General features: G+C 43.7%; 2 protein-coding genes across 2 annotated transcripts in view; both read right to left on the bottom strand.

The window, feature by feature from the left end:
• The window catches only part of LOC311237653 (cystathionine beta-synthase-like), a gene marked incomplete at its 5' end in the record, with an annotated part of 34168 nt that extends 19331 nt beyond the window's left edge, over positions 1-14837 (bottom strand). Inside the window, 6 exons of the mRNA XM_084325619.1 lie at positions 2623-2714; positions 6054-6258; positions 10721-10800; positions 11927-12061; positions 13634-13740; positions 14560-14837. Of these exons, the coding sequence (XP_084181745.1) occupies positions 2623-2714; positions 6054-6258; positions 10721-10800; positions 11927-12061; positions 13634-13740; positions 14560-14837 (897 nt within the window). The remainder of the gene's footprint in view (positions 1-2622; positions 2715-6053; positions 6259-10720; positions 10801-11926; positions 12062-13633; positions 13741-14559) is intronic.
• Positions 14838-24043: 9206 nt separating this feature from the next.
• LOC311230438 (splicing factor U2AF 35 kDa subunit-like) overlaps positions 24044-24443 on the bottom strand; it is a 34445-nt gene continuing 34045 nt past the window's right edge. Inside the window, exon 8 of the mRNA XM_084316709.1 lies at positions 24044-24433. Within this exon, the coding sequence (XP_084172835.1) occupies positions 24223-24433 (211 nt within the window). The 3' untranslated portion in view covers positions 24044-24222. The remainder of the gene's footprint in view (positions 24434-24443) is intronic.

A 24443-nucleotide genomic window follows, 5' to 3' on the forward strand; every position in this document is an offset into this window, starting at 1 on the left:
CCTAGGGTGACGTCACGTGCCTCATGCAGTGGGAGATATCCCTCCCGGGAACATAATCCCCCAAAGTATCTGAAAGACTATGCCCAAAGAGAAAGTGATGAGGATGACAGTACACTTACCAGCATAGATTACTGCTACAGAGTAGTGAGTGGTGTACCTCAGACCTTTAAAGAGGCCATGATATCCCCTGAGTCAGGAAAATGGGAGAGAGCAATGGATGAGGAGATGAGGTCCCTAGAGGACAATCATACTTTTACTCTAACAAAGTTACCAGAGGGTAGACAGACAGTGGGAGGCAAATGGGTGTACTCAATCAAGGAGGGTATTGAAGGGCACGACAAGTACAAGGCCAGGTTTGTAGCTAAAGGCTACAGTCAGAGGGAAGGAATAGACTACGGTGAGACATTCTCCCCTACAGCCAATCTGACCAGTGTACGGGTAGTAATGTAGAAGGCAGCTGAAGACAGCTTGATTTTACACCAGATGGATGTGAAGACAGCCTACCTGCACACACCCATTGATAAAGATATATATATGGAACAACCTGAAGGTTACAAGAAGAAAGGAGAGAAGCTAGTGTGTAAGCTAGAAAAATCCATTTACGGCCTGAAACAGTCTGGGCGAAATTGGAACGAGATGCTTCATACTTGTCTAATTGAAGATCACTTCATACAGAACCCAGTAGACACCTGTGTTTACACAAAGGAGTCAAAAGAGTCAGGAAAAGTGATAATTGTGATTTGGGTGGATGATTTAATCATCGCAGCAGACAACACTAGAAACCTAGAGCAGGTGAAAGGTATGCTCTCCACCAGGTTCAAAATGAAATACCTAGGTAGGTTAAAACATTTTCTAGGCATGGACTTCGAACAGTCTGCCAGTTGTGTAAAAATATCCCAGAAGAGATATGTGGAAAAGATCCTGAATCGTTTTGACATGCAAGAATGTAGAACTAGGGAAACACCATGTGATCAAAAGTTAGACTACCAAGAGGATGCTCAGAAATGGACAGATGTAAAAATGTACAGAGAAGCTGTAGGTAGCCTCATTTATTTGACCACATGTACTCGCCCTGACCTATGTTTTGTAGTGAGTAAATTATCACAGCATTTTGCTGACCCCACAGAAGAGCACTGGATTGCAGCAAAACATGTTTTTCGTTATCTCAAAGGCACAGCAGATAAACAGCTTTGTTTCAGAAAGAGCAGCGAGGGCTTAGGGCTTCAAGCCTATAGTGATGCAGAGTGGGCGGCAGACGCCACAGACAGGAGGAGTACCACAGGGTATTGTGTGAGTATGGGTACAGACAGCTCACTGGTTTCATGGAAAACAAAGAAACAGCCCACAGTGGCACTATCTACTTGTGAAGCCGAATATATGGCTCTAGCTTTGACAATACAGGAATGTATTTATCTAGAACAATTGCTTGAAGGAATGGATACCTATGTATATAAGAAAACTGTTGTTTATGAAGACAACCAGGGAACCATTGCACTTGCTAGAAACCCTGTGTGCCGACAGAGGTGTAAACATGTGGATATAAAATATCACTTCATTAGATCTGTCATCAGAGAAGAAAGGATGACAATTGTTTACTGTCCTACAGACGACATGGTTGCAGACGCTATGACCAAGCCTGTCTCCAAACTGAAATTGAAAAGATTTGCAGGGGTCATGTTTGGTGTGTAAAATATTGCCTGTTATGTAATATTGACTGCCATGTTCTTTTGATGTTTTGAACTGTATTTTTTCTTGGAAAAGTTGTACAGTATACACATCATTCATAAGTGGGAGTGTTAAATGTAAGTAATAATATGATTGAATATAACTGCACTTTAACTGTTCCACAAGAGGGCGCTATAGGCGTAAGGAGATGCAGCTATAGCAGCTGACGTCAGGTAGCAGGTATAAGAGGGAATGTTCCCTCCCCCTCTGTCTCTCTCACTCTAGCTCTCAAGGAGAGCAGGTCTCGTGGTTCAAATGTACAGATGAAAATAAACCACGCCAGTTAAGGCTAAAGAGGACCTCGTTGTCATGACCAGTTATTTTGCTCCCCAGGTGACTCTGTCAACATGCACGATCACAATGTATGTTTTTGTGGACCCCAGGAAGAATAGCTACTGCAATGCTGTAGCTAATTGAGGATCCTAATAAACTAAACTAAACTAAACTAAAAATGCCACATTAGGCTTGGATGTTACTGTACTGTAAGTAAGAGCACCATCGTTTTTTTTAGCTTTTGGGTTTGACTGACTTTGGCGTTGTGGTTCCTATAGAGATAGTTTTAAGTCAAGTCAAGACAAGTCAGCTTTATTTGTATAGCACATTTACAAATAACTAAAAGCCAAACCAAATGGCTTCACATGATAAAAACACATACAATGCAATAAAAAGAAATACACTAAAATTACAGAAAAAGGTATTGTACATTTAAGAAAGCAAGAGCAAGGTGCAATATAAAAGAGACAAGAAAATTGGATAAAAAGTCCAGAGTAACAGCGGACGTCATGTGCAAGTGGCAGGCTAACTCTGGTCAAAGGCCAGGGAAAAGAGGTGCGTTTTGAGCAATGAAAAAAAAACGTCTACGTTTCATTCTACGGTTTCAACGATGACCCGCCTAACCTTGATATTGGGGCATTTCTCCTTCAGTTTGCGGGCGATGCCGGTGATGGTCCCGCCCGTGCCAGCTCCCGCCACCAGCATGTCCACCTTACCTGGATGGGTCATGGGGTAAATAGAGAGTATCTTTGATCCATCTTAAACCTTTGGAATACTTTCAGTGAAGGTCATTTCAACACAGCCATTCTACCTGTGACAGACCAACTGCAACATTACAGCAGATATACACACACACACACACACACACACACACACACACACACACACACACACACACACACACACACACACACACACACACACACACACACACACACACACACACACACACACACACACACACACACACACACACACACACACACACACACACACACACACACACACACACACACACACACACACACACACACACACACACACACACACACACACACACACACACACACACACACACACACACACACACACACACACACACACACACACATACACACACACACACACACACAGTACAGTAGTACTGTGTAGATACTATCCAAAAAGCCCTCAGCTCGGAACTAGGCAAAATCTGCATATGGCTCGCCGACAACAAACTATCATTACACATGGGCAAAACAGAGTCCATTCTCTTCGGTTCAAATAACAAACTCAGCAAGACCGACGGCTTCTCGGTTACAGTGGGTGACAATAGTATCACAAGGAAAGATGAAATTACCTACCTGGGTTCCATCCTAGAGGCTAATCTTTCCTGTGACAAAATGGCATCCAATGTAATAAAAAAAGTCAACCAACGAACGCGATTCTTGTACCGGATCTCCTCTCTGGTAAACAAGAATACCCTGAAGACTCTAGCAGGAGCACTCATTCAAGGGTACTACGACTATGCTTGCACCTCATGGTACCAAAGCACCTCAAAGGCACTAAAAAACAAATTACAAACATCTCAAAACAAGCTAGTCAGACTACTACTTGACCTGACTCCTAGAACCCACCTCACCCCTGCCCACTTTGACAACCTAGGATGGCTTAGAGTAGACGACAGAGTACAGCAACTTGCAATGGGCCTGGTCTACAAGATACACTACGCGACCAAGGTACCCATGTACATGTCAAAATACTTCCCAAAGGTCAGTGAATACCACGATCACAACACCAGAGGGAGCTCCACAAATCATGTAAAACCCAGATTCGGCTCAAACAAGGGACTAAACACGTTTCGCAATTATGCCACATCAATGTGGAACGCCCTACCTAAAGCTGTAAAGGAATGTGAATCACTACCCACCTTCAAAAACACTCTCAAAAAACACCTACGTGAGACTGCAATTCGAAACTGGCCCCTACAAATGTCCTAACCTAGTTGTACAGTAAATGACCAAGTAAGGCTTTGTCAATATTCCAATGTACAGTGTAAAATGTGTGTGTGTCCCCTTCCCAACCCCCCCCCCCCCCCCCCCACCTCCAATGTACAGCCCTCACCCAACCCACCCAACCCCACCCCACCCAACCAACCTCCTCCAATGTACAGTTTCTATGCCAAATGTATATACACTCCTTTTCTGGACACTTTTGTATCACAAACAGTACTGTATTTGCAAATCTGATATGTCATAAATGTATAGATGTAGCAGTACTGTCTATCTGTATGTCATGTATGTCATATATGTTATGATGAATTGAAAATGGGGGACCCTGATGTAAACAAGACGAAAGTCTTTCTCTGGTCTGCATCCCCTTAACAATTGTATGTATTGAGCTGTACTGTACTGTACCCATTCTGCAATCTGTTAATAAACTTTTCAATCAATCAATCAATCAATCAGTAGGGATGCAACAATATCGCTTTTTCACTACCGATGCCGATTCTGAGTGCTAAAGTGTAAAGATCCAGTACAATGACCTTAATTCAGTCTGAACAAGCGTATTGTATGGGGTGTCTGGGTAGTGTAGGTACTAGGTAGTGTAGCGGTCTAAGCACCCGCGTACCACCCCAGATACCCGGGGTTCAATCCCCAGTGTCTGTGGTACTAACGGCTTGGTCAGTCGTCCCTACGAATACAATATTGTCAGTGTTTGAGGGTGGTAAGCCAGTGGGGTATGAGTCCTAGTTGCTGCAATAGCAACTCCTTCTGGTTGGTCGGGGCAACTGTTCAGCAGGGAGGGGATCTGGGGGAGATAGGGAGAACCTCAGTGCGCTCTCAGTGAAACTTCTAGCTGTCAGGTGAAAAGCAGCGGCTAGCGACTCCATATGTATCGGAGGATAGCATGTGGTAGTCTACACCCTCCCCAGACCGACAGTAGGGCAGCATGTGGTAGTCTACACCCTCCCCAGACCGACAGTAGGGCAGCATGTGGTAGTCTACACCCTCCCCAGACCGACAGTAGGGCAGCATGTGGTAGTCTACACCCTCCCCAGACCGACAGTAGGGCAGTATGTGGTAGTCTACACCCTCCCCAGACCGACAGTAGGGCAGTATGTGGTAGTCTACACCCTCCCCAGACCGACAGTAGGGCAGCATGTGGTAGTCTACACCCTCCCCAGACCGACAGTAGGGCAGCATGTGGTACTGGTAGTCTACACCCTCCCCAGACCGACAGTAGGGCAGCATGTGGTACTGGTAGTCTACACCCTCCCCAGACCGACAATAGGGCAGTATGTGGTAGTCTACACCCTCCCCAGACCGACAGTAGGGCAGCATATGGTAGTCTACACCCTCATAAAACAAAGCGTGGGCTCGCAAACTCACTTTTGATGCTCCAAGGTGTTTTAGTTGACAGATAATAGCAGCAGATACAACGTTTCGACCCTTCCGGTATTTTTCAAGTATAAACACAAAACAAAATTACATCTTTGTATACAGTATTCTACACCCTCCCCAGACCGACAGTAGGGCAGTGCAACGAGGGAGCCAAGATGGGAATTAGTATAATGAAGAAAAGAAAGTTGGGAAATGGGAAAAAAGCGTGAAAAATGCTAAATAAAAAAAGCTTATTGTGGAATGTTAATGTCAGGAGTGTAATTTCTTCGGCTTCAGATGTGATTTAAGTGTTTTAGGTCACCCTCTCATGGCCTTCTATTCATTGAAAGGAGGTGTAAGGTTTTACAGCTTTCAAATGTAAACAAATTCATGAGACCAGTGTGATCGGTTGCTACACTATGGACCTAAACCATTAGTTTGGAGTCACTGGACGAAGATTATCAAGATATAATCCATTATTCTACCCATTGGAGACATCAAAATACCTTTCAAAGCGTCACAAAATACAGAAAATGGAGTGGCTTTGATTTGATTCCTAACATGCTATCGGGGGAAATTCTTCCAGATACTAATACCCCCTTTCAGCCTGGTACCATCCCGATATCCCATACGACCGACGGTACATCCCTACTGTAAAGTACAGGAGGAGTATCAAATAAGCTAAGCCGCTACCTTCACACTGCTCCAGGATCTCTTCCGCGGTGGTGTCGTAGTGGGCCAGGGGGTTGCTAGGGTTACGGTACTGGTCCAGGATGTGCGAGTTGGGGATCTCGTTCTTCAGACGCCAGGCCACGCCCACGTGAGACTCGGGAGAGTCAAAGCGAGCGCTGGTGGGTGTACGGACGATCTCGGCACCAAGGGATCGCAACACATCCACCTGTACACACACACAAAACACATGCTTTTACCATACAGTGTAACACCACTGATAACGTATGAACAGTAGGCGTGTCCCGACTAAGGATTTGTATAGTCGACTTTGATTGGCCAAAATTTGCCGATAGTCGACTGGCAGTAATGATATACCTTTGGTTTTATTTGAGGTTTATATACCAGTAGATTGTACTAAGCAGTTGTTGGCTCATTAGTTTGTGATTCACATTGCACTAGAATTCACCAGAATGCAGGACATTAACACATTGGGCGCCATGGGTTATATCCATCAATATAGCCAGTCTGCCACCGTTGAAAGCCTATGGAGATGTTTACCTTCTTTGCAGGGCTATAACTTTTTAAATTTTATTGCTATATCTGCATTACTATGGCCCATTCAACATCGATTATCTATCGTTCCGGATGTGGGAACGTTATATTTTTTCATTCATACATTGTTGTGTTAATACCGTCTTGAATATAAGTATGTTTATAAGCTTTTCTGATGTAATTCCAAAAACGCTAGTTATAGGCCCAAACGCATATGATAGATTATCGATTGCCGTTTCTTTCCTATACACCATAGGTGTCAAACTCATGGCCCGCGGGCCAAATGTGGCCCGCCACGTCATTTGATGTGGCCCCCCAAGAGCTCTGGTAAAATTTTTTTTTTTTTTTTTTTAACATTCATCTTGGGTTGAAAAATAGCTGCGTTAAAATAATTGCGTTAAAATAATTGTGGGTTAATGTGTTAATAAAGCTTTAACTTTGACAGCCTTAGTTATTACACATTCTTACACATACATGTATGTTGAACATCTGAGGTATTGATGAAGTAACAAAGGAAAAAAGCCAAAAGCACTTACTCCTCAGACATTCTTTGACAATTTTACAGCCCAAAATACAAAAAAGATCCAGGCGGAATAGGTAACAAAGGGTTGAAGAAATATTGTCTGAACTATCAGATGCAAACTGGCTGTGTGACATAACCGAGCATCTCGCTCAATTGAATAAGAAGCTGTAGGGACACAAAACTTGACCAATATAGTTGTGAACTGAGACAACCCTTATTTTGTTATTTTTGAGTACAGTTACAGTTGTGTGTTCATGCAGACACATAATAGCAATTTCATTACGAATTGAAAATGGTGGACCCTGATGTAAACAAGTCGAAAGTCTTTCGCTGGTCTGCATACCCTTAACAATTGTGTGTATTGAGCTGTACTGTACTGTACCCATTCTGCAATCTGTTAATTAAAGTTAATTAAACTATCTTCCATTAGTTGGATGTATGGCCTCTGCAAGGTTGTGTGCAGCCATTTGTTTTTGTAACATCTGCTACATCTGTCCCACGTGTTTTTTGCAGCTCAGTTGTTAGTTCTGCCCCTCTTGACTGTGACAAAAAGGTTTTGAACAAACTTAATGTCATAGCTTGTATTTGATGATCTTCTTCTTTGTTATTTACTTGAATGGTTTGATCATTGATTAATGGAGTAATATGGGGTTCTGATCAACTAAAGTTATTTGTTAAAATAACATAAGCTAACATATATTTTGCAAATGCATATGCAATATGTATAACTTGAATAAGTAATAAATACAGAAACAACATGTTTAACAATATGTAAATGAGTAGCTACATTTATTTTACATTACATTAACATTTATACGGTCTTTGGCCCTTTGAGGGCAACCATAATGCTGATGTGGCCCTCTGTGAAAATGAGTTTGACACCCCTGCTATACACGGTATACATTATGCTTCATCATGCGTGGAGGAAAGGGGGGGCGGGGGTCGTCTATAATTCCTTTATCATCAGTAACGGCTTTATGTAGTATGGGTTGATATATTGATCAGACTGTTTGCAAACAAAGAAACGCACAATCGGGCTGAAAATAACGTTACTGTCCTCTTACGGTTCGCCGATGAGACTGGAAGAAAAGTATCCCAATTATTTGACGCCGATCGCCTAGATCCATTTCCGGTTTGTATAGCCCAATAAACGCCGACATCATATCGATTATTGCGTTATGGAAGCGATCCATATGCACGCTAGTGTTTGTCTGTAGTCCCGTAGCAAGATATTACTGCCGGAGGGATTTCCTCTACTCACCGATCACAACTTCCGGTTTTGAGAGTGTAACTCGCCCGACCATCCACCAGGCGGCGGTATTGAGGCGTTGCAATCTCATTCAGGGTCCCGCTGCAGGGTCGGAGGTTGGCTGGATGAATTATGAATGCCATGGCGAAAAAATTAAATATTGATTTAAAAAACGCCTTACGCCGTTGTTGGCGTTCAACGCATGATGGCCAAAAACGGCGTAACTCGTTTATGGCGACCAATGTGTTAAGAGCCCTGATTTTACTTAAATCAGACATTAAGCACCCCCCACAGCCCAAATGGAATGGCCTGTATTCGACTGAGAGGTTGGCAGTCGACTACGGCTCCTTTAGATTGATTAGTCGACTATTTGACTAGTCGAGGTCAGGTCTAAAGAACAGTATGCTGCAGATGAGGCCTGCCTGTTTTATTAAAGTGTCTACCTATATAGAAAAGATTTAGCTTACAGGACTTTTATAAAAGATCTACCAAAGACAACATCTGGCAGTAAATCTATACATGTACGATTCTAACCTGACCTGCCTGATGGTCCCTTTACACAGAACCATCTGAGAAGTCATCCGTCAAAACTGTTTGGAATAGGACAGTTTTTTGTTTTGTTTTAAGTACATGGCAGAGTTTCATTGCTCGTAGCCACCAGTAGTTCCTCAAAGGACGCTGATATATATATATACACTCAATGTTTTTGTCTTATTACCTTGTACTATACAGTTATCTACAGTATGTACCAATCCCTGTCAAAAAGTTGACAAAACAGCATTTGCTTGTATTTCTACATCTATATTCCATTATTCTCTACTCCAGGAAAGTGGCAAAATGTTTTCCTTGACCCATCCTGTACTCCAATTAAGTCACACTCCCCAAACTGTGATCAAATAAAGCTTTCTTCTTATTGGTCCTCATCAATCTAGAGATTTCTTCCTATTGGTCCTCATCAATGGAGTGAACATCTCTGTCCATTTGAACACCATTTTGGTGATATCTATGGTTAATATTAACTCAATAGAGGCCAAACCCGAGATAAGTCAGGTTAACTCGCCAGCGGTTGGGCGCCAGACCCGAGATTTCTCGGGTTTTGGTCGCTTATTCTTTTATTCAATATTTTTATTCATTATTCATCCACGGACCTCTGTGTTACCATAGGGAATGAGTCTGAGGTTGCCAAAGTGCAATACCGGCCGCATCCAGCTAGACGGCGGTATCGAGCACCCTTTGTAACCTTGTATCTTGGCCTGTGTAATGGCCAAACGTCTCCGGTTTCACTTTTCCTTGTCGGGCAAATGGAGCGGTTCTCCCGGTTCCATTGAAGCGTGTCAAATATCCCCGATCCATATGTTGTGGTGGGTTATACCGTGGACCAAATGGACATTGGATGTACCAGATGGCGATCAAACAATTGGAATATTATTTTTGGAATACTCCAGATCACAGGTAAGGACTATCTGACGTACATTTTTGCTTGATCCTGCAATGCTATTTTTCACATATTGAACGATAGATACAGTAGGTGATGTCAAATGGGCCATAGTATTGTATCCATAGCTATAATATAGAATATAGTTATAGCTCTACAAACAAGGTGACGCACTCCTATCTTTTAAAACGTGGCCTTGCTATGACGGGCTCCGTCTAATAGCTAGCGCCGAATGAGTTAAAGGCACACGCCAACATTTTGGGAAATTAATTCCTCTCTGTGCGTTCAGTAGAAAGCTATCTGGCTGCACGTTAGCCTAGCTTAGCACAATGAATGGAAGCGGACATGACCGGTTAGCCTTCAAGAGAGGTGTTAGTTGGACAATGCCTAGGCTAACCGGTCATGTCCGCTTCCATTTATTGTGCTAAGCTAGGCTAACGTGCAGCCAGATAGCTTCTTTTTTTTTTTTTTTTTACTTTATTTTTTAGCGTTTATCGCTTTCCTGGTCAAGCATGACCGACAGTTGCAGGGTGAAACGGGAGAGAGAGCAGGGGGAGACATTCGGCAAATGACGGCGGGTCCGGGAATCGAACTCGGAGTCAACCAGATCCGTGACGCAGCACGGAGTCCCGCGCGAGCGCGGTAACATGGTGTGCTACTGGAGCACCCCTCCCAGATAGCTTTCTACTGAACGCACAGAGAGGAAACTGGTATCTATCTTCTTGTCTCTCTCTGGAGAAGACGGTAAGCTAATTTCCCCAAATGTTGGCATGTTCCTTTAAGATCAAGCGTCTTCTGGTGTTGAGTCGCGCTCCAACAGCTTGTTTCATTTGGAACAACACCAAATAGTGGAAGACACCATTACATGGGCTATTTATCCATACATTAATAAGTGTGTATACTTTCTACAGCCATAATTGAGTAGTTACCTTCTCCATACTCATCTTCTCTGGCATTACAATGATACAGCGGTAGCCTTTCACAGCTGCAGCGAGGGCCAGCCCAATACCTGTTACACACACACAGTTACAGTAGCAGTACATTTAAAAGGAATATGCCAACATTAAGAAATTTGCCTACTATCTTCTCCAGAATTAGACAAGAAGATAGATACCAATTTCCTCTCTGTGCGTTCAGTAGAAAGCTATCCGGCTGCAAGCTAGCCTAGTTTAGCACAAATGAATGGAAGCGGATTGGTACAGACTAGCATAAACATTGGCCAACTAACACCAGAGTTTTAAGCTAGCCTGTCCCAATCCGCTTCCATTCATTGTGCTAAGCTAGGCTAATGTGCTGCCGGATAGCTTTGAACTGAATGCACAGAGAGGAAATTGGTATCTTGTCTCTCTCTGGAGAAGACGGTAAGCTAATTTCCCATAATGTTGGCGTGTTCCTTTTAACATTAACTACATGTATTAAATGGTAAATGGCTGCAATTTTGTTCCTCACATTTTACCCATTCATTCACACATTCACACACTGACGGAGGAGGCGACCTTGCAAGGTGCCAACCTGCACATCGGGAGCAATTAGGGGTTAGGTGTCTTGCTCAAGAAGGACACATCGACATGCTGCCCGGGAATCGAACCGGGAACCTTTCGACTACCAGACGACCGCTCTACCTCCTGAGCCACTGTCAACCCCATGTATTAAGTATACAATCGCTTTTTCGGACACCCCCATCCCAACCCAGTTGTACAGTAAATGACCAAGTGTGGCTTTGTCAGTATTCCAATGTACAGTGTTATGATGAAAATGGGGGACCCTGATGTAAACAAGACAAAAGTCTTTCTCTGGTCTGCATCCCCTTAACAATTGTGTGTATTGAGCTGTACTGTACTGTACCCATTCTGCAATCTGTTAATAAACTTTTCAATCAATCAATCAATCAACACACACACACACACACACACACACACACACACACACACACACACACACACACACACACACACACACACACACACACACACACACACACACACACACACACACACACACACACACACACACACACACACACACACACACACACACACACACACACACACACACACACACACACACACACACACACACACACACACACACACACACACCCATCCCAACACACACACACACACACAGCGTGTTACCTGTGTTCCCGGAGGTGGGCTCTATGATAGTGTCTCCAGGCTTCAGGAGTCCCGCCCTCTCGGCGTCCTCCACCATCCTCAGACTGATCCTGTCCTTCACACTGCCACCGGCGTTGAAGTACTCACACTTCGCCACTAAACACACACACGCACACATTAAGATTATCGGAGGTTGAAAAGTGAAGGTTGAAGGTTAAACATCAGTATTGACCCAGAAAACATCTTTCACAGCGTTTAGCTTAAAAGAACAGACCACCATTTTGGGAAATTAGCTTACCGTCTTCTCTAGAGAGAGACAATAAGATAGATACCAGTTTCCTCTCTGTGCGTTCAGTAAAAAGCTATCTGGCCGCATGTTAGCCTAACTTAGCACAATGAATGGAAGTGGACATGTACAGGTAGCCTACGCATTGTCCAACTAACACCTCTCCTGAAGGCTACCCGTACATGTCCGCTTCCATTCATTGTGCTAAGCTAGGCTAACATGCAGCCAGATAGATTTATACTGAACGCACAGAGAGGACACTGGTATCTATCTTCTTGTCTCTCTCTGGAGAAGATGGTAAGCTAATTTCCCAAAATGTTGGCGTGTTCTTTTAACTGGAAAGGGGCTACTGCTCCAAAGTTTGGGCTAGATTGTACAGTATGTATAGAGGGTTTCAAAGTGACAACGATAACATTCTGAAAAGGACCCAAGTTGCAATGTTTTGCTAATGCAATACATAACAGGAAATACACTTGTGTCCAGACTGTTGCCTAGCAACAGAATTCCAGTGGAACCCGTCTGGGTATCATTATGAAACTTAAGATTGCACGGAATGCCATGCTAGGTTATTGGAAAAGGGGCTGATTATTGCTCCAACGTTCATCAACATTTTGTCAGAAAAGAAATGGCAATAGCCATATTCAAAGGGGCTGCTTGACCTTTTTAATATCGTTCTTACATACAGTATAAGCTATGAGCTAATTCACCAGTAATTGGCATGGGCTGAAAATAAATCCATATTGGTATAAAAATGATGCAGTTGACGCACACGAGATGCAGACGTGAAATAATAAGAGAAATAAAATCTGAGGGTTTTGAAGATGTAGCCAAGCTGCTAAAATAACTATGCTCATACATTTAGTGGAACAACTTAGTATAATGCTGAAATTGGATTACAAAGTTATGAGTGAACGATTGTTCACCCTAATCTCTCGTGCTGAATTGATCCCTCTCTCACACACGCACACACACACACACACGCACACGCACACGCACACGCAAATCCCATTCACATGAGTTCCTGCGGCTGGTTAATCTTAACCCACCAAATCAAACAGGGATTGGCTTTGGGAGCAACAAGTGTTTAAACAGTCCTGCTCTCTCTCAAAGCTCTACATCTTGATGAATTGAAAATGGAGGACCCTTATGTAAACAAGATGAAAGTCTTTTTCTGGTTTGCATCCTCTTTGCAGTTGTTTGTATTGAGCCGTACTGTATTTATTGTACCCATTCTGCAATCTGTTAATAAAGTTTTCAATCAATCAATCAATCAATCAATCAATCTCTACGCAGACCATGCTCACTGAACGAGTCAAAGATAAAGTCAGTTGAGTAGACATACAAAATTTTTTTTAAAGCCAGTATCCCACTTTTATCCCAATGGTTCCATCTGCTGATCTGAGTCTGCGTCATGGTGTGACCGTGAGCACGGTAGGACTTACATATTTCACATTTCAGGCCGAAGACTTTGGGAATCTTGTTGATGCGTACCAAAGGGGTGTCCCCGATTCTCTGCAAAATGTTGGGGAGGATCTTGGGAGCTTTGATTCTGTCAGGAAGGAATAGGGAGTTGTGAGTGTATCTTAAAAAGGAACACACCAACATTATGGGAAATGCGCTTACTGTCTTCTCCACAGTCAGACAAGAAGATACCAATTTCCTCTCTGTGCGTTTAGTAGAAAGCTATCCGGTTGCAAGCTAGCCTAGCTTAGCACAAATGAATGGAAGCGGATACGGACCAAGTGGTATCGATCTTCTTGTCTGACTCTGGAGAAAACAGTAAACGCATTTTTGTTTGTTGCCGTGTTCCTTTAACGTGGAGAAATAGAACCCGACAACAACATACAGTCTTTAAAATGTATAATTCTTAGGGATGTTCGATATTGGCGTTTTTACCGATATCCGATGTACCGATATTGTCCAACGATAATTTACGATACCGATATCAACTGATACCGATATATGCAGGGTCCCGCCCCCCTTGTATACTATTGCTACTGTACATTTTCATTTGTTTTACATGTACATAACCTTGTTTTTGTTGCAGCCTCAAAAGGCTTCTGCTTTTTGGTCAGGCTGCTCTTGTGTAAATAATAATAAAACAGATGCTGATCATTTCCGATATTACATTTGAATGCCAATATCGGTAGGCCGATAATATCGGACATCTCTAAATTAATTCTGTAATATCTTTGTTTACCCCTCAGACACACACATTACATCTTTTGTCATGAAAAGTATTAACCTTGATGAGCCTGACGCAAGCAAATCCTCTGTGAGAGTGTAAGAAGGGAATAGAGGGGACAGACAGACAGACAGGTGGACCAAACAAATGCAGCCTCACACACTCTTCTCTCTCCGGTCTTACTTGGCCGGGTGTATGTGAGGGGAGTTCTCGTGGCCCGCCCCCAGCCTCCAGGCACAGCGGCTGGCCAGGTCGGGCCGTATCCACTTCCTCTCCGCCGCCGGGCCGCCCGTGCTCAGCTGGATGGGTCCGTCCACGACGTCATCCGCCTCCTCCTCCTCGGGCAGCTTGTCCAGCCCCTTGATGGGGAAGGGAGCCTCTCGGAGCTTGCCGTCTCGTTTGTACGGGCACACGGGGGCCACCACCACGCCAGTCTCTTTGGTGGAGGGCACTGAAGGCATGGCTCACCTGAGGCACACAGGCGAGGGAAGGGTTAAAGGTTAGCGCCAGAGCGCTGCTCATATGGCCCAGCTACATTTATTTAAGATCGTTTATTTTTTTTTACTAGTTCTACCAATAGTTCAAATCCATGTTACAGAGAATAACATGGTATGATTGTTGTTTTTCAAAAAAACTCCAGTTATTGGGGTTTTTCCATCATAAAAACAACTTCTCGCTTCTCCACCTGTCGTTCAAAGTGACCATACAGTATGTAAACGCAAAACTGATGCTTAATTAGTGGTAGTAATGCTTGGTTTCTATCTGAAGTCATCTTGGCGTTTACTGATATGCTGTTGCTCTCCAAAACATACAGTGCTAACTGCTGACGCAGTGTGGAGAGAGGTCTGACAAAGAGAGACTCATTTCAACACGGTTCCAATTTTCCATCCTGCACCCGTTTCCACGTGCCCTACGGGAAGCAACAAGTACAGAATGGCTGTGAGCTGAATATAAGGATGTGGATCTAGTGGCTGAATGTTATCTATAGCACCTTTAAGGCTTGTTTTTGGACCAGCACGTAGTTGTAGCTCTGATATTTTAATCCCATATAACCTGCAGATTGAGATCCTCGGGTCAGGGCACTTCAGGACGTCTCACAGTCTGACGTGAGAGAATAAAAACACGTTTTAAAAAGGGTGACATGGTCTTTTTAGTTGGTGCACCTGAGCTCAGTGGACCAAACTGCCCGAGGTTCTACCTCCTCTGTATCTTCTTTTCTTCTTATGCTTTTTTACACGTCGCTCCTCGGGGTCTGTCGGGGATACCATTACCTCTCTCAACCTATTAATAGTCGACACACTCCTTCTGTCTTACGCAAACGGGTCCATCAGGTTTCCCCAACTCGCCCACTTCAAATGACACACGGTGACCCCTCATTAGTATGTAGTGCACACAGAGGCTCCATCAGGTTTCCCCACCTCGCCCACTTCAAATGACACACGGTAACCCCTCACTAGTATGTAGTGCACACAGAGGCTCCATCAGGTTTCCCCACCTCGCCCACTTCAAATGACACACGGTAACCCCTCACTAGTATGTAGTGCACACAGAGGCTCCATCAGGTTTCCCCACCTCGCCCACTTCAAATGACACACGGTAACCCCTCACTAGTATGTAGTGCACACAGAGGCAGCTGTTGAGACAGGAGCCCCCCCCCCCCCCCCTCTATGAACTGGACAAAAACAACAAACTATATGCCTGAGCCCTTTGATTCTACATGACTACTACACAATAAACAAACTGGATCCTGTTTGTCTTCATGGAAAAGCAGCAGCTCGGGGTGTGCGCCAAGGGAAGCATGAGTGACTTTATTACAGTATGTAATAATACTACAGTCAGGCGGCTACTACTAGCCATGTAGCCCCTTTCGTGACTGCGGTGTGCAAGCCTGGGGCTCTAGTGACCAGGCTTGCACACCGCAGTAACGAAAGGGGCTATACTAGCCATGCAGATTAAGTTACACTGGCCACTGCTACCGTTACAAATGTGGGTCAAAGGTGGGGTTCTGCTGTGGGGGTTCAGTTATTTGAGCCCCTTAAATGAAGTGGCATTGAGCCCATGGAAGTTATTACAAGCTGTGTTTCGAGCTAGCAGACTAGCTGGGATTTCTAGGAAACGATGAACTTGCGCTGGTGATGTCGTGATCAAGCGATGCGATAAAGAACACCTCAAAATTAACGTGCAAGATTGTTAGATGTTGCAACAAAAAAATATGAATGGGCCTACGTGAATAAATAAATACTGGTAAAATAACCTAATGCTAGGTCCATAGCTGATAAGAGTTAAACTGGTAGTAGACTAGTCATTCATCCATGACAAATGATGGGAGTAAATGTGAACAGCAGGAATGCTGGCCAAACCATGCACAATACAAGCCTTCTGCAAACAGGACCACGTAATAAGCTGTACATGGACATGATTTAAATCTTTAACTTGAATTTTCCAAAGGACTTCTATAATATTTCCCCCCGCAGACTGTCATCATAGAAGAGCTTTCCATTAGACATAACGGAAATTGTAATTGAATACCTAAATACAAAATACACAGCAAAGTTCTTATTCATAATTTACTGGTCTACACATCACCTACCAAATTATGTTGATTATTATGCTTCAACTGATATACAATCTAAAGGTACTGTATGAAAATACAGACCACATTTTTTGTATTAGTCTTATTATCTATTCGTATTCATCTACGGCTCCACTTACCTGAGGATGCAGCTGATAACTAAACTGATGTCCTGCTGCGACCTGGTCCTGAAAAACCTGACAGCTTCTGCGGATGAAGGACTTGCGCCCAATCCAAAGTTTAAAGAGTTTAAGCCCATTGGCCAACCGTTAGCAAGCAGCGATAAAGAGTGCTCTCATTGGCTGCAGTGGGGGCGTTTCTTGGTCCACCAGCACCAACCAGGGGGCGGGACATAAAGTGTCCTCATCTCTAGTTTTGGAAGGGAAAACATGACTGGAATCTGTTGCTTTCTATACCGCATGTAGTGTTTACGACAGTTTACAACAGACAAAAGCATTTTCACAAATCACTAAATACCTAAGTACTAAATACCTGTATGTGTATGTCCCTATGCCATAAATGTCATGCATGTTGTATGTCATAAATGTCACTATGAATTGAAAATGGGGGACCCTGATGTAAACAAGACAAACGTCTTTCTCTGGTCTGCATCCCCTTAACAATTGTGTGTATTGAGCCGTACTGTATTGTACCCATTCTGCAATCTGTTAAATAAAGTTTTCATTCATTCATTCATTCACCTGATTTGAATTGGGCCGATCAAATAGTAAAAGAAAAGGTTGACAGTACCAGGCCAAACCACTGCCAACATCTGGTATGGGGTAGCTCTATTGAGGTGCTGTATGTACATACTAGGGCTGACCCCTATTAATCGATTAGTTGACTAATCGGTCGAAAGGGGCCGTAGTCGACTGGCCAACCTCTTAGTCGAATATAAAAAAAAATAAAAAGAAAAGAGGCATAGAAGCGTGGCTAACGCTAATGGCACGCATACCAGATGCTAACTGCCTACGAAAACAGGCACAGAGGCACTGAAAGAGGATTTCACCCATCTAATGAACACACTATAGGCCTACTAGACAAATATCAAGATGTATCCATCAGTGGACCAATTGCATGCTTTTGCAGAGGACAAGAAGCCTTCAGTCGACTCCTTCAGACATTAAGCACCCCCCACAGCCCAAATGGAATGATACAAAAAAAAAAAATTATACTTTTTTTTTTCTTTCTTTTTTTAAGTCGACCAATAGTCGACTAAGGGCAAATTTTGGCCAATCCTAGTCGACCATCCAAATCCTTAGTCGGGGACGCGTGAATATTTTAGGCAACCAACTTGTGTTTAGCGTTTCTCTGATTGGCCAATACGCCCATGTGACCACGGCAGCGCGAGAGAGCTGCAGCGAGGAAATAGGCTGTCTATTGCCTCGCGCTGCAGCGCGGAAATAGGCTGTCTATTGCCATTCTCTAAGACAAACTCTAACCTAGCTCCTTAACAGCGCCTAAACTTAACCCTTCTAACCTTAAGCAACTCCGAAACAATGCCTAACCTTAACCAACTCCGAAACAATGCCTAAACTTAACCGGCGAAAGAATGCACGTTAAAAAATATTGCCATTCTCTAAGACAAACTCTAACCTTAACCAGCTCCTTAACAGCGCCTAAACTTAACCCTTCTAACCTTAAGCAACTCCGAAACAATGCCTAACCTTAACCAACTCCGAAACAATGCTTAAAGTTATGCCTAAACTTAACGGCGAAAGAATGCGAATGCACGTTAAAAAAAAAGAAAAAAAAATAAATTGAAGGGAATCAAACTTGCCAGCAACGGGCCATAGGATCCACAGCAATGCAGCGCTGCCAATTGAACTAGTTCTGGATAGTAAAAAAGGGCGGATTACTGCTACATAATGCTGCCGCGACGGAGCTCCGCGGCTACGCTCTGCTGCTGCCGCGTCGCCGCGGGGGCGTGGCTAGACGCAAGTTGGGCGTGGTTAGACACAAGTTGGTTGCCTTTAATATTTAGGCGTCGGGCGTAGCCCTAGTACATACACATCTCAAAAGAGCTAGTATGGGGAATGGGGATGTTTTCCCTTTTCACAGCAGCCATTTTGACATACCATCGCAGGGTAAACATAGGTGTAGTTAATAACATTAATCATGAATGAATGAATGAAAACGTTACTTAACAGATTACAGAATGGGTACAATACAGTACGGCTCAATACACACAATTGTTAAGGGGATGCAGACCAGAGAAAGTTTCAAGTTCAAGTTTCAAGTTTCTTTAATACAGTAGTTGTCATACAGATGTACAGAATACTTTTATACAAAATGCTTCTTTCTGTTACGCTCCAGAGACTGTGCTAGACAAAAGATAAGTATAAAATAAAATAAGTATAGCAAGTAAAAAATAGAATTCACGTACGTAGACACAAGTGTTCAGTATGTACATATGTACAATGTTCAATGCAGAGTAGAAGTAACTGAGTTACCATACAATATACTATACAATATACTAATACTATATAGTGCAAGCAGAAATGGGATGAGGTACAATTTACAGTAAGGTGTACAGTGGGTTGTAGTGCAAATTCTTTGCCAATAAATATAAAGTGTGTTTAGGTGTTCTAAAGTGTGTAGAGTGGGTTCTGCAGCGAGTTGTTTGTTTAAAGTGAGTGTGTGCGTGTGGATGTGTGTGCTGTGAGTGCATTTGATGGTTGTTGCATAGTGTTATTGTTCGTTGAGCAACCTGATGGCCTGGGGATAGAAGCTTCTTCTGAGTCTTTTTGTGCTTGCCATGAGACTCCGGTATCGCTTGCCTGACCGCATCAGTTCAAAGAAGCAGTTGTTTGGGTGGCTGGAGTCTTTGATAATTCTCTTAGCCTTACCCATGCACTGCTTGTTGTAAATGTTCTGGAGAGTGGGAAGGCCCCCTCCAATTGTGCGCTCGGCTGAACGGGCCACTCTCTGTAGTCTGCTACGGTCTTGTGCGGTGCTATTCCCAAACCAGGAGGTGATATTGCCAGTCAGGATGCTCTCTATTGTACATGAGTAGAAGTTCTTAAGGATCTTCTGACTGACTTGGAACTTCCTTAGGCGCCTGAGGAAGTAGAGGCGTTGCCGTGCCTTCTTCACAACACTGTCAATGTGTGTGGTCCATGTTGTTTACATCAGGGTCCCCCATTTTCAATTCATAGTGACATTTATGACATACACAATAGAACATACATGACATTTATGGCATAGGGACATACAGGTATATAGTACTGTTACATTTGTGACATATACGATATGCAAATATACAGTACTGTTACCCATAGATCCTAACAGAGATTATATACATATGATGGGGAGGAGACTGTACATTTGGAGGGGGTGGGTGGGTGGGCGGGAGAAAAAATATACATACGGTGGGGGGGGGGTTGGACCTTTACGGTGGCCAGTTTCGAATTGCAGCCTCCCATAGGTGAGAGCGGTTTTGAATGTGGGTAGGGATTCACATCTTTTTACGGCTGTGGGTAGGGCGTTCCACATTGTTGTTGCATAGTTGCGAAATGTGTTTAGTCCCTTGTTTGTGCCGAATCAGGGTTGCACATGATTTGTGGAACTCCCTCTGGTGTTGTGGCCGTGGTATTCACTGACCTTTGGGAAGTATTTCGACATGTACATGGGTACCTGTGTGGTGTAGTGTATCTTATAGACCAGGTCCATTCCAAGTTGCTGTACTCTGTCGTCTACTCTAAGCCATCCTAGGTAGTCAAAGTGGGCAGGGGTGAGGTGGGTTCTAGGAATAAGGTCAAGTAGTAGTCTGACCAGTTTGTTTTGTGATGTTTGTAATCTTGTTTTTAGCGCCTTTGAGGTGCTTTGGTACCATGAGGTGCAAGCATAGTCGTAGTACCCTTGAATGAGTCAGAGTGCTCCTGCCAGTCTTCAGGGTATTCTTATTTACCAGAGGAAATCCGGTACAAGAATCTAGTTAGTTGGCGGCTGGGTAACGCAGCGGTCTAAGCGCTCGTCACCAACGCGAGAGACACCGGTATCGAATCCGGCTGTCAGTGTTGCCTCCGGCTTGGGCCGGCCGTCATACTGACTCAATTGGCAGAGTCAGCGGGAGGGAAGTCGATGGGTGGTAATCTGGTCGTTGTAAACAGCGACTCCTACAGGTCGGTCAGGGCGCCTGCACAGCAAGGACAGGAGATGGCGAGAGTAGTGTGAGCCTCCCACACGTTACACCTCGCCAATGAGAGTCCGTGCTGGCAGGTGAAAAGATGTGGCTGGCTGACTCTGCATGTATCGGAGGGGACATGCGATAGATTCTTCAACCCTCCCTACAACCGACCAGTGGGGGGCACATGTGAGCAACGATCAAGACGGGAGGGGGGGAATTGGCACGACTAAATTGGGATGGGAGAAAAACACAGAAAAAAGGAGGAGAAAAAGTGGATAAAAAAAGAATTGTTCGTTGGTTGACTTTTTTGATTACATTGGATGCCATTTTGTCACAGGAAAGATTTGCCTCTAGGATGGAGCCTAGGTATGTAATTTCATCTTTCCTTGTGACAATATTGTAACCCACTGTAACTGAGAAGCCGCAACCATCATGGTTACACCTGTGTTTACCCTGCAATGACATGACAAGATGGCTGCTGTGAAAAGGGCCCATTGGCTTGCTCGACTCACAAGACTTGGATTCATAATGGTTGCAGTTTATTAGACATGCAGTGTCAGAAAAGGGGGGAAGTCTGCACAGACAAAATGTTAAATGCTTCTTTTAATGCATTGGCCGTGGTCAATTATATATATACGGTATATATATATAGACAACCAGTCATCAATACTAAATTGAGCTAAATATAATGAAATCTCAATATCTATAATCACAATAATAAACACAATAGGCTACATCATCAAAATGTATTAAAATGAGAAATAACCAAAAATGAAAATATCACAAGAGCTAGACTGGTGGAAATAAGTCAAAATATTACATATATATTAAATATTACAAGAAACAATTAAACATAAATTCCTCATTCAGTCTGTAGAGTGAATCCAGTACGTCTCTCTCTGTAAGAGTAAGTGGTCAGTCCCCTCCTCTAGGTCTCTCTGTAAGAGTAAGCGGTCACTGTCCCCTCCTCTACGTCTCTCTGTCAAGAGTAAGTGGTCACTGTCCCCTCCTCGTCTCTCTGTAAAAGTAAGTGGTCACTGTCCCCTCCTCTCTTCAAAGGATTCACCACGTCATTGTCCTGGAACCTCAGCTTACTAACCTCATGGCCTGTGGCATTGAAACGCTTGGCTAATTTTCATCCTGATTTCTAACGTTGCTCTTATTTATGTTCAGAGACTCTGAACCTCAATCGTTTCTTTTTAGTTCTTAACGTGACTCCTTGTCCTGGAACACGGGCATTGTGTTACAATATATTCATCATTAGAAATGCTCTCGCTCTACCAACGCTGTTCTCAAGTAACCCTTTGTTGTGTGGCAGTGAAAGGGTTAACCTTCTGTATTGTCACAGTGAAAGGGTTAACCATTTGGTAGTGAAAGGGTTAACAGAGGCAGTCACAACTGGAGGAACAGAGCGTACTCTCGAGCTACAGGTCTCATCAGCATGAGTCACTCGTACTACTCCCCCAGCTGTGACGAGAGCGGCTGATTGGTACCGTCACTGATCTGAACTTAAAGGAAAACTCCAACATTTTGGGAAATTAGCTTATTTGGCATCTACCCTGGAGTTAGACAAGATACATACCTTTTTCTTCTCTGTGCATGCAGTAGGTGTAGGAAGACACACACCGTTAGCCTAGCTTAGCGTCAGTCACTGGAAGTAGGTTCCTCCATTAGCCTAGTTCCAAACGTCTTCCTACTCCTACTGCATGCACAGAGAAGAAAAAGGTATGCATCTTCTTGTCTAACTCCAGGGTAGATGCCAAATAAGCCAATTTCCCAAAATGTTGGAGTTTTCCTTTAAAATGGTTCGACTTCAGTAGTAGAGGGATCAGCTTCTAGGCAGCATTGGAATTTCATGAGGATTCAAGAGGGCCTCCAATGTAATAAACACATCCAATTGAATCCTCGTGGAATTCCTGTGCTATCTTCTGTGCTTTCCAAAGAAGATGATCCCTTTACTACTGAAGTTGAACAGGCATCGGTAGAGCTTTCTAATGATTATTACTACTCATTATTACTAAAGCAATCAACTTTCAGGACAAGGAATCATACTGTGAAGAATTAAAAACAACTGAGAATTGAGGACGAGTCTCTGAACATAAAGAGCAACATTAGAAATCAGGATGATGCATTAAAAGATTTTCATTTACCACTATACTGTCCGACTTTCACCTAAACCGCAGACTACAACGTATATCACGCCAGTTAGGGTACCTTATGTGTACTGTATACTTTACTTACTCGTAGTATATATTCTAAGTGTTATTGACCATATTTATTGTAACTTATATAACTGATAGGGCATACTCATATTCTCCTTTGATCACAATGCTTACTTGCTCATTGCTTATATTGTTTACTGCTTTTTTTTTTTTTTTTTTTTTAACTTTGACCAGTCAGCTGGTTCTTTTAGCGTTTATCGCTTTTTCTGGTCAAGCATGACCGACAGAAACAGGTTGAATGGGGTATAGATCGGGGGAAAGACACACTCGTGTACCCCAGATCCGTGACGCGCACGGTTGTCCCCGACGCCGAAATAGCGTCCGAGGTACGCGGTGAGCTACTGGAGCTCCCCTCGTTTATCTCTTTTCATGGTGAGACATGACCGACAGATGAGGAGAGGATGACCGGGAGAAGAGGCGGGGAAGACATGCGACAAATGGGAGTCACCGGGAGTGGGAAGCGAACCCGGGACGGCCGCTTCACGACGCAGCGCAATACATGGTGTGCTACTAGAGCGCCCAGTTTACTGCTTATTTTAACTTTTTCTACCGTAATATAAATTGTATTGCCTATATTGTCTTTCTACTATTACCCTGCCCATACCTGTATCTCCCCTCCCCCATGCTGCTACTGTATGCCTGAATTTCCCCCAAGGGATCAATAAAGGAATATCGTATACTGTACATATACCAAGCAAGCACTGCAGAGGAAAATGTCAAATTTGAAATAAACAGAAGACGCTACAGAGTTACAAATTTGTTTTATTGCGAAAGTGACACAAGCTCATCGTTTAAAAAAAGAAAGAAAAAGGAAACAAAAGAAAAATTAAACACGTCCAACATTTTACAAACAAAAAGGATTCTCGAGCAGTAAAAAGGAGGTGAACCAGGAGGGGGATATTGGGTCAGTCGTTTAGCTTCGTTTAGAATCTTCCAGACCGCTCTCGGTCCTTCGACTTTCGTCGCTCGCGGTCCCGCCCGCCTCCGCCCCCGCCTCCACCTCGGCCTCCACCTCCGCCTCGGCCTCCGCCTCCACCTCCGCCGCCAGCTCCTCCTCCATCCCCATCCCCACCTCCACGGCCACGATCCCGGGAACGGGAACGACGTTCCCGGGAACGTGAGCGAGAGCGATGCCTGAAGGGAG

Source organism: Notolepis coatsorum (assembly GCF_963971535.1).
Source record: "Notolepis coatsorum genome assembly, chromosome: 1".
Lineage (NCBI taxonomy): Eukaryota > Metazoa > Chordata > Actinopteri > Aulopiformes > Paralepididae > Notolepis > Notolepis coatsorum.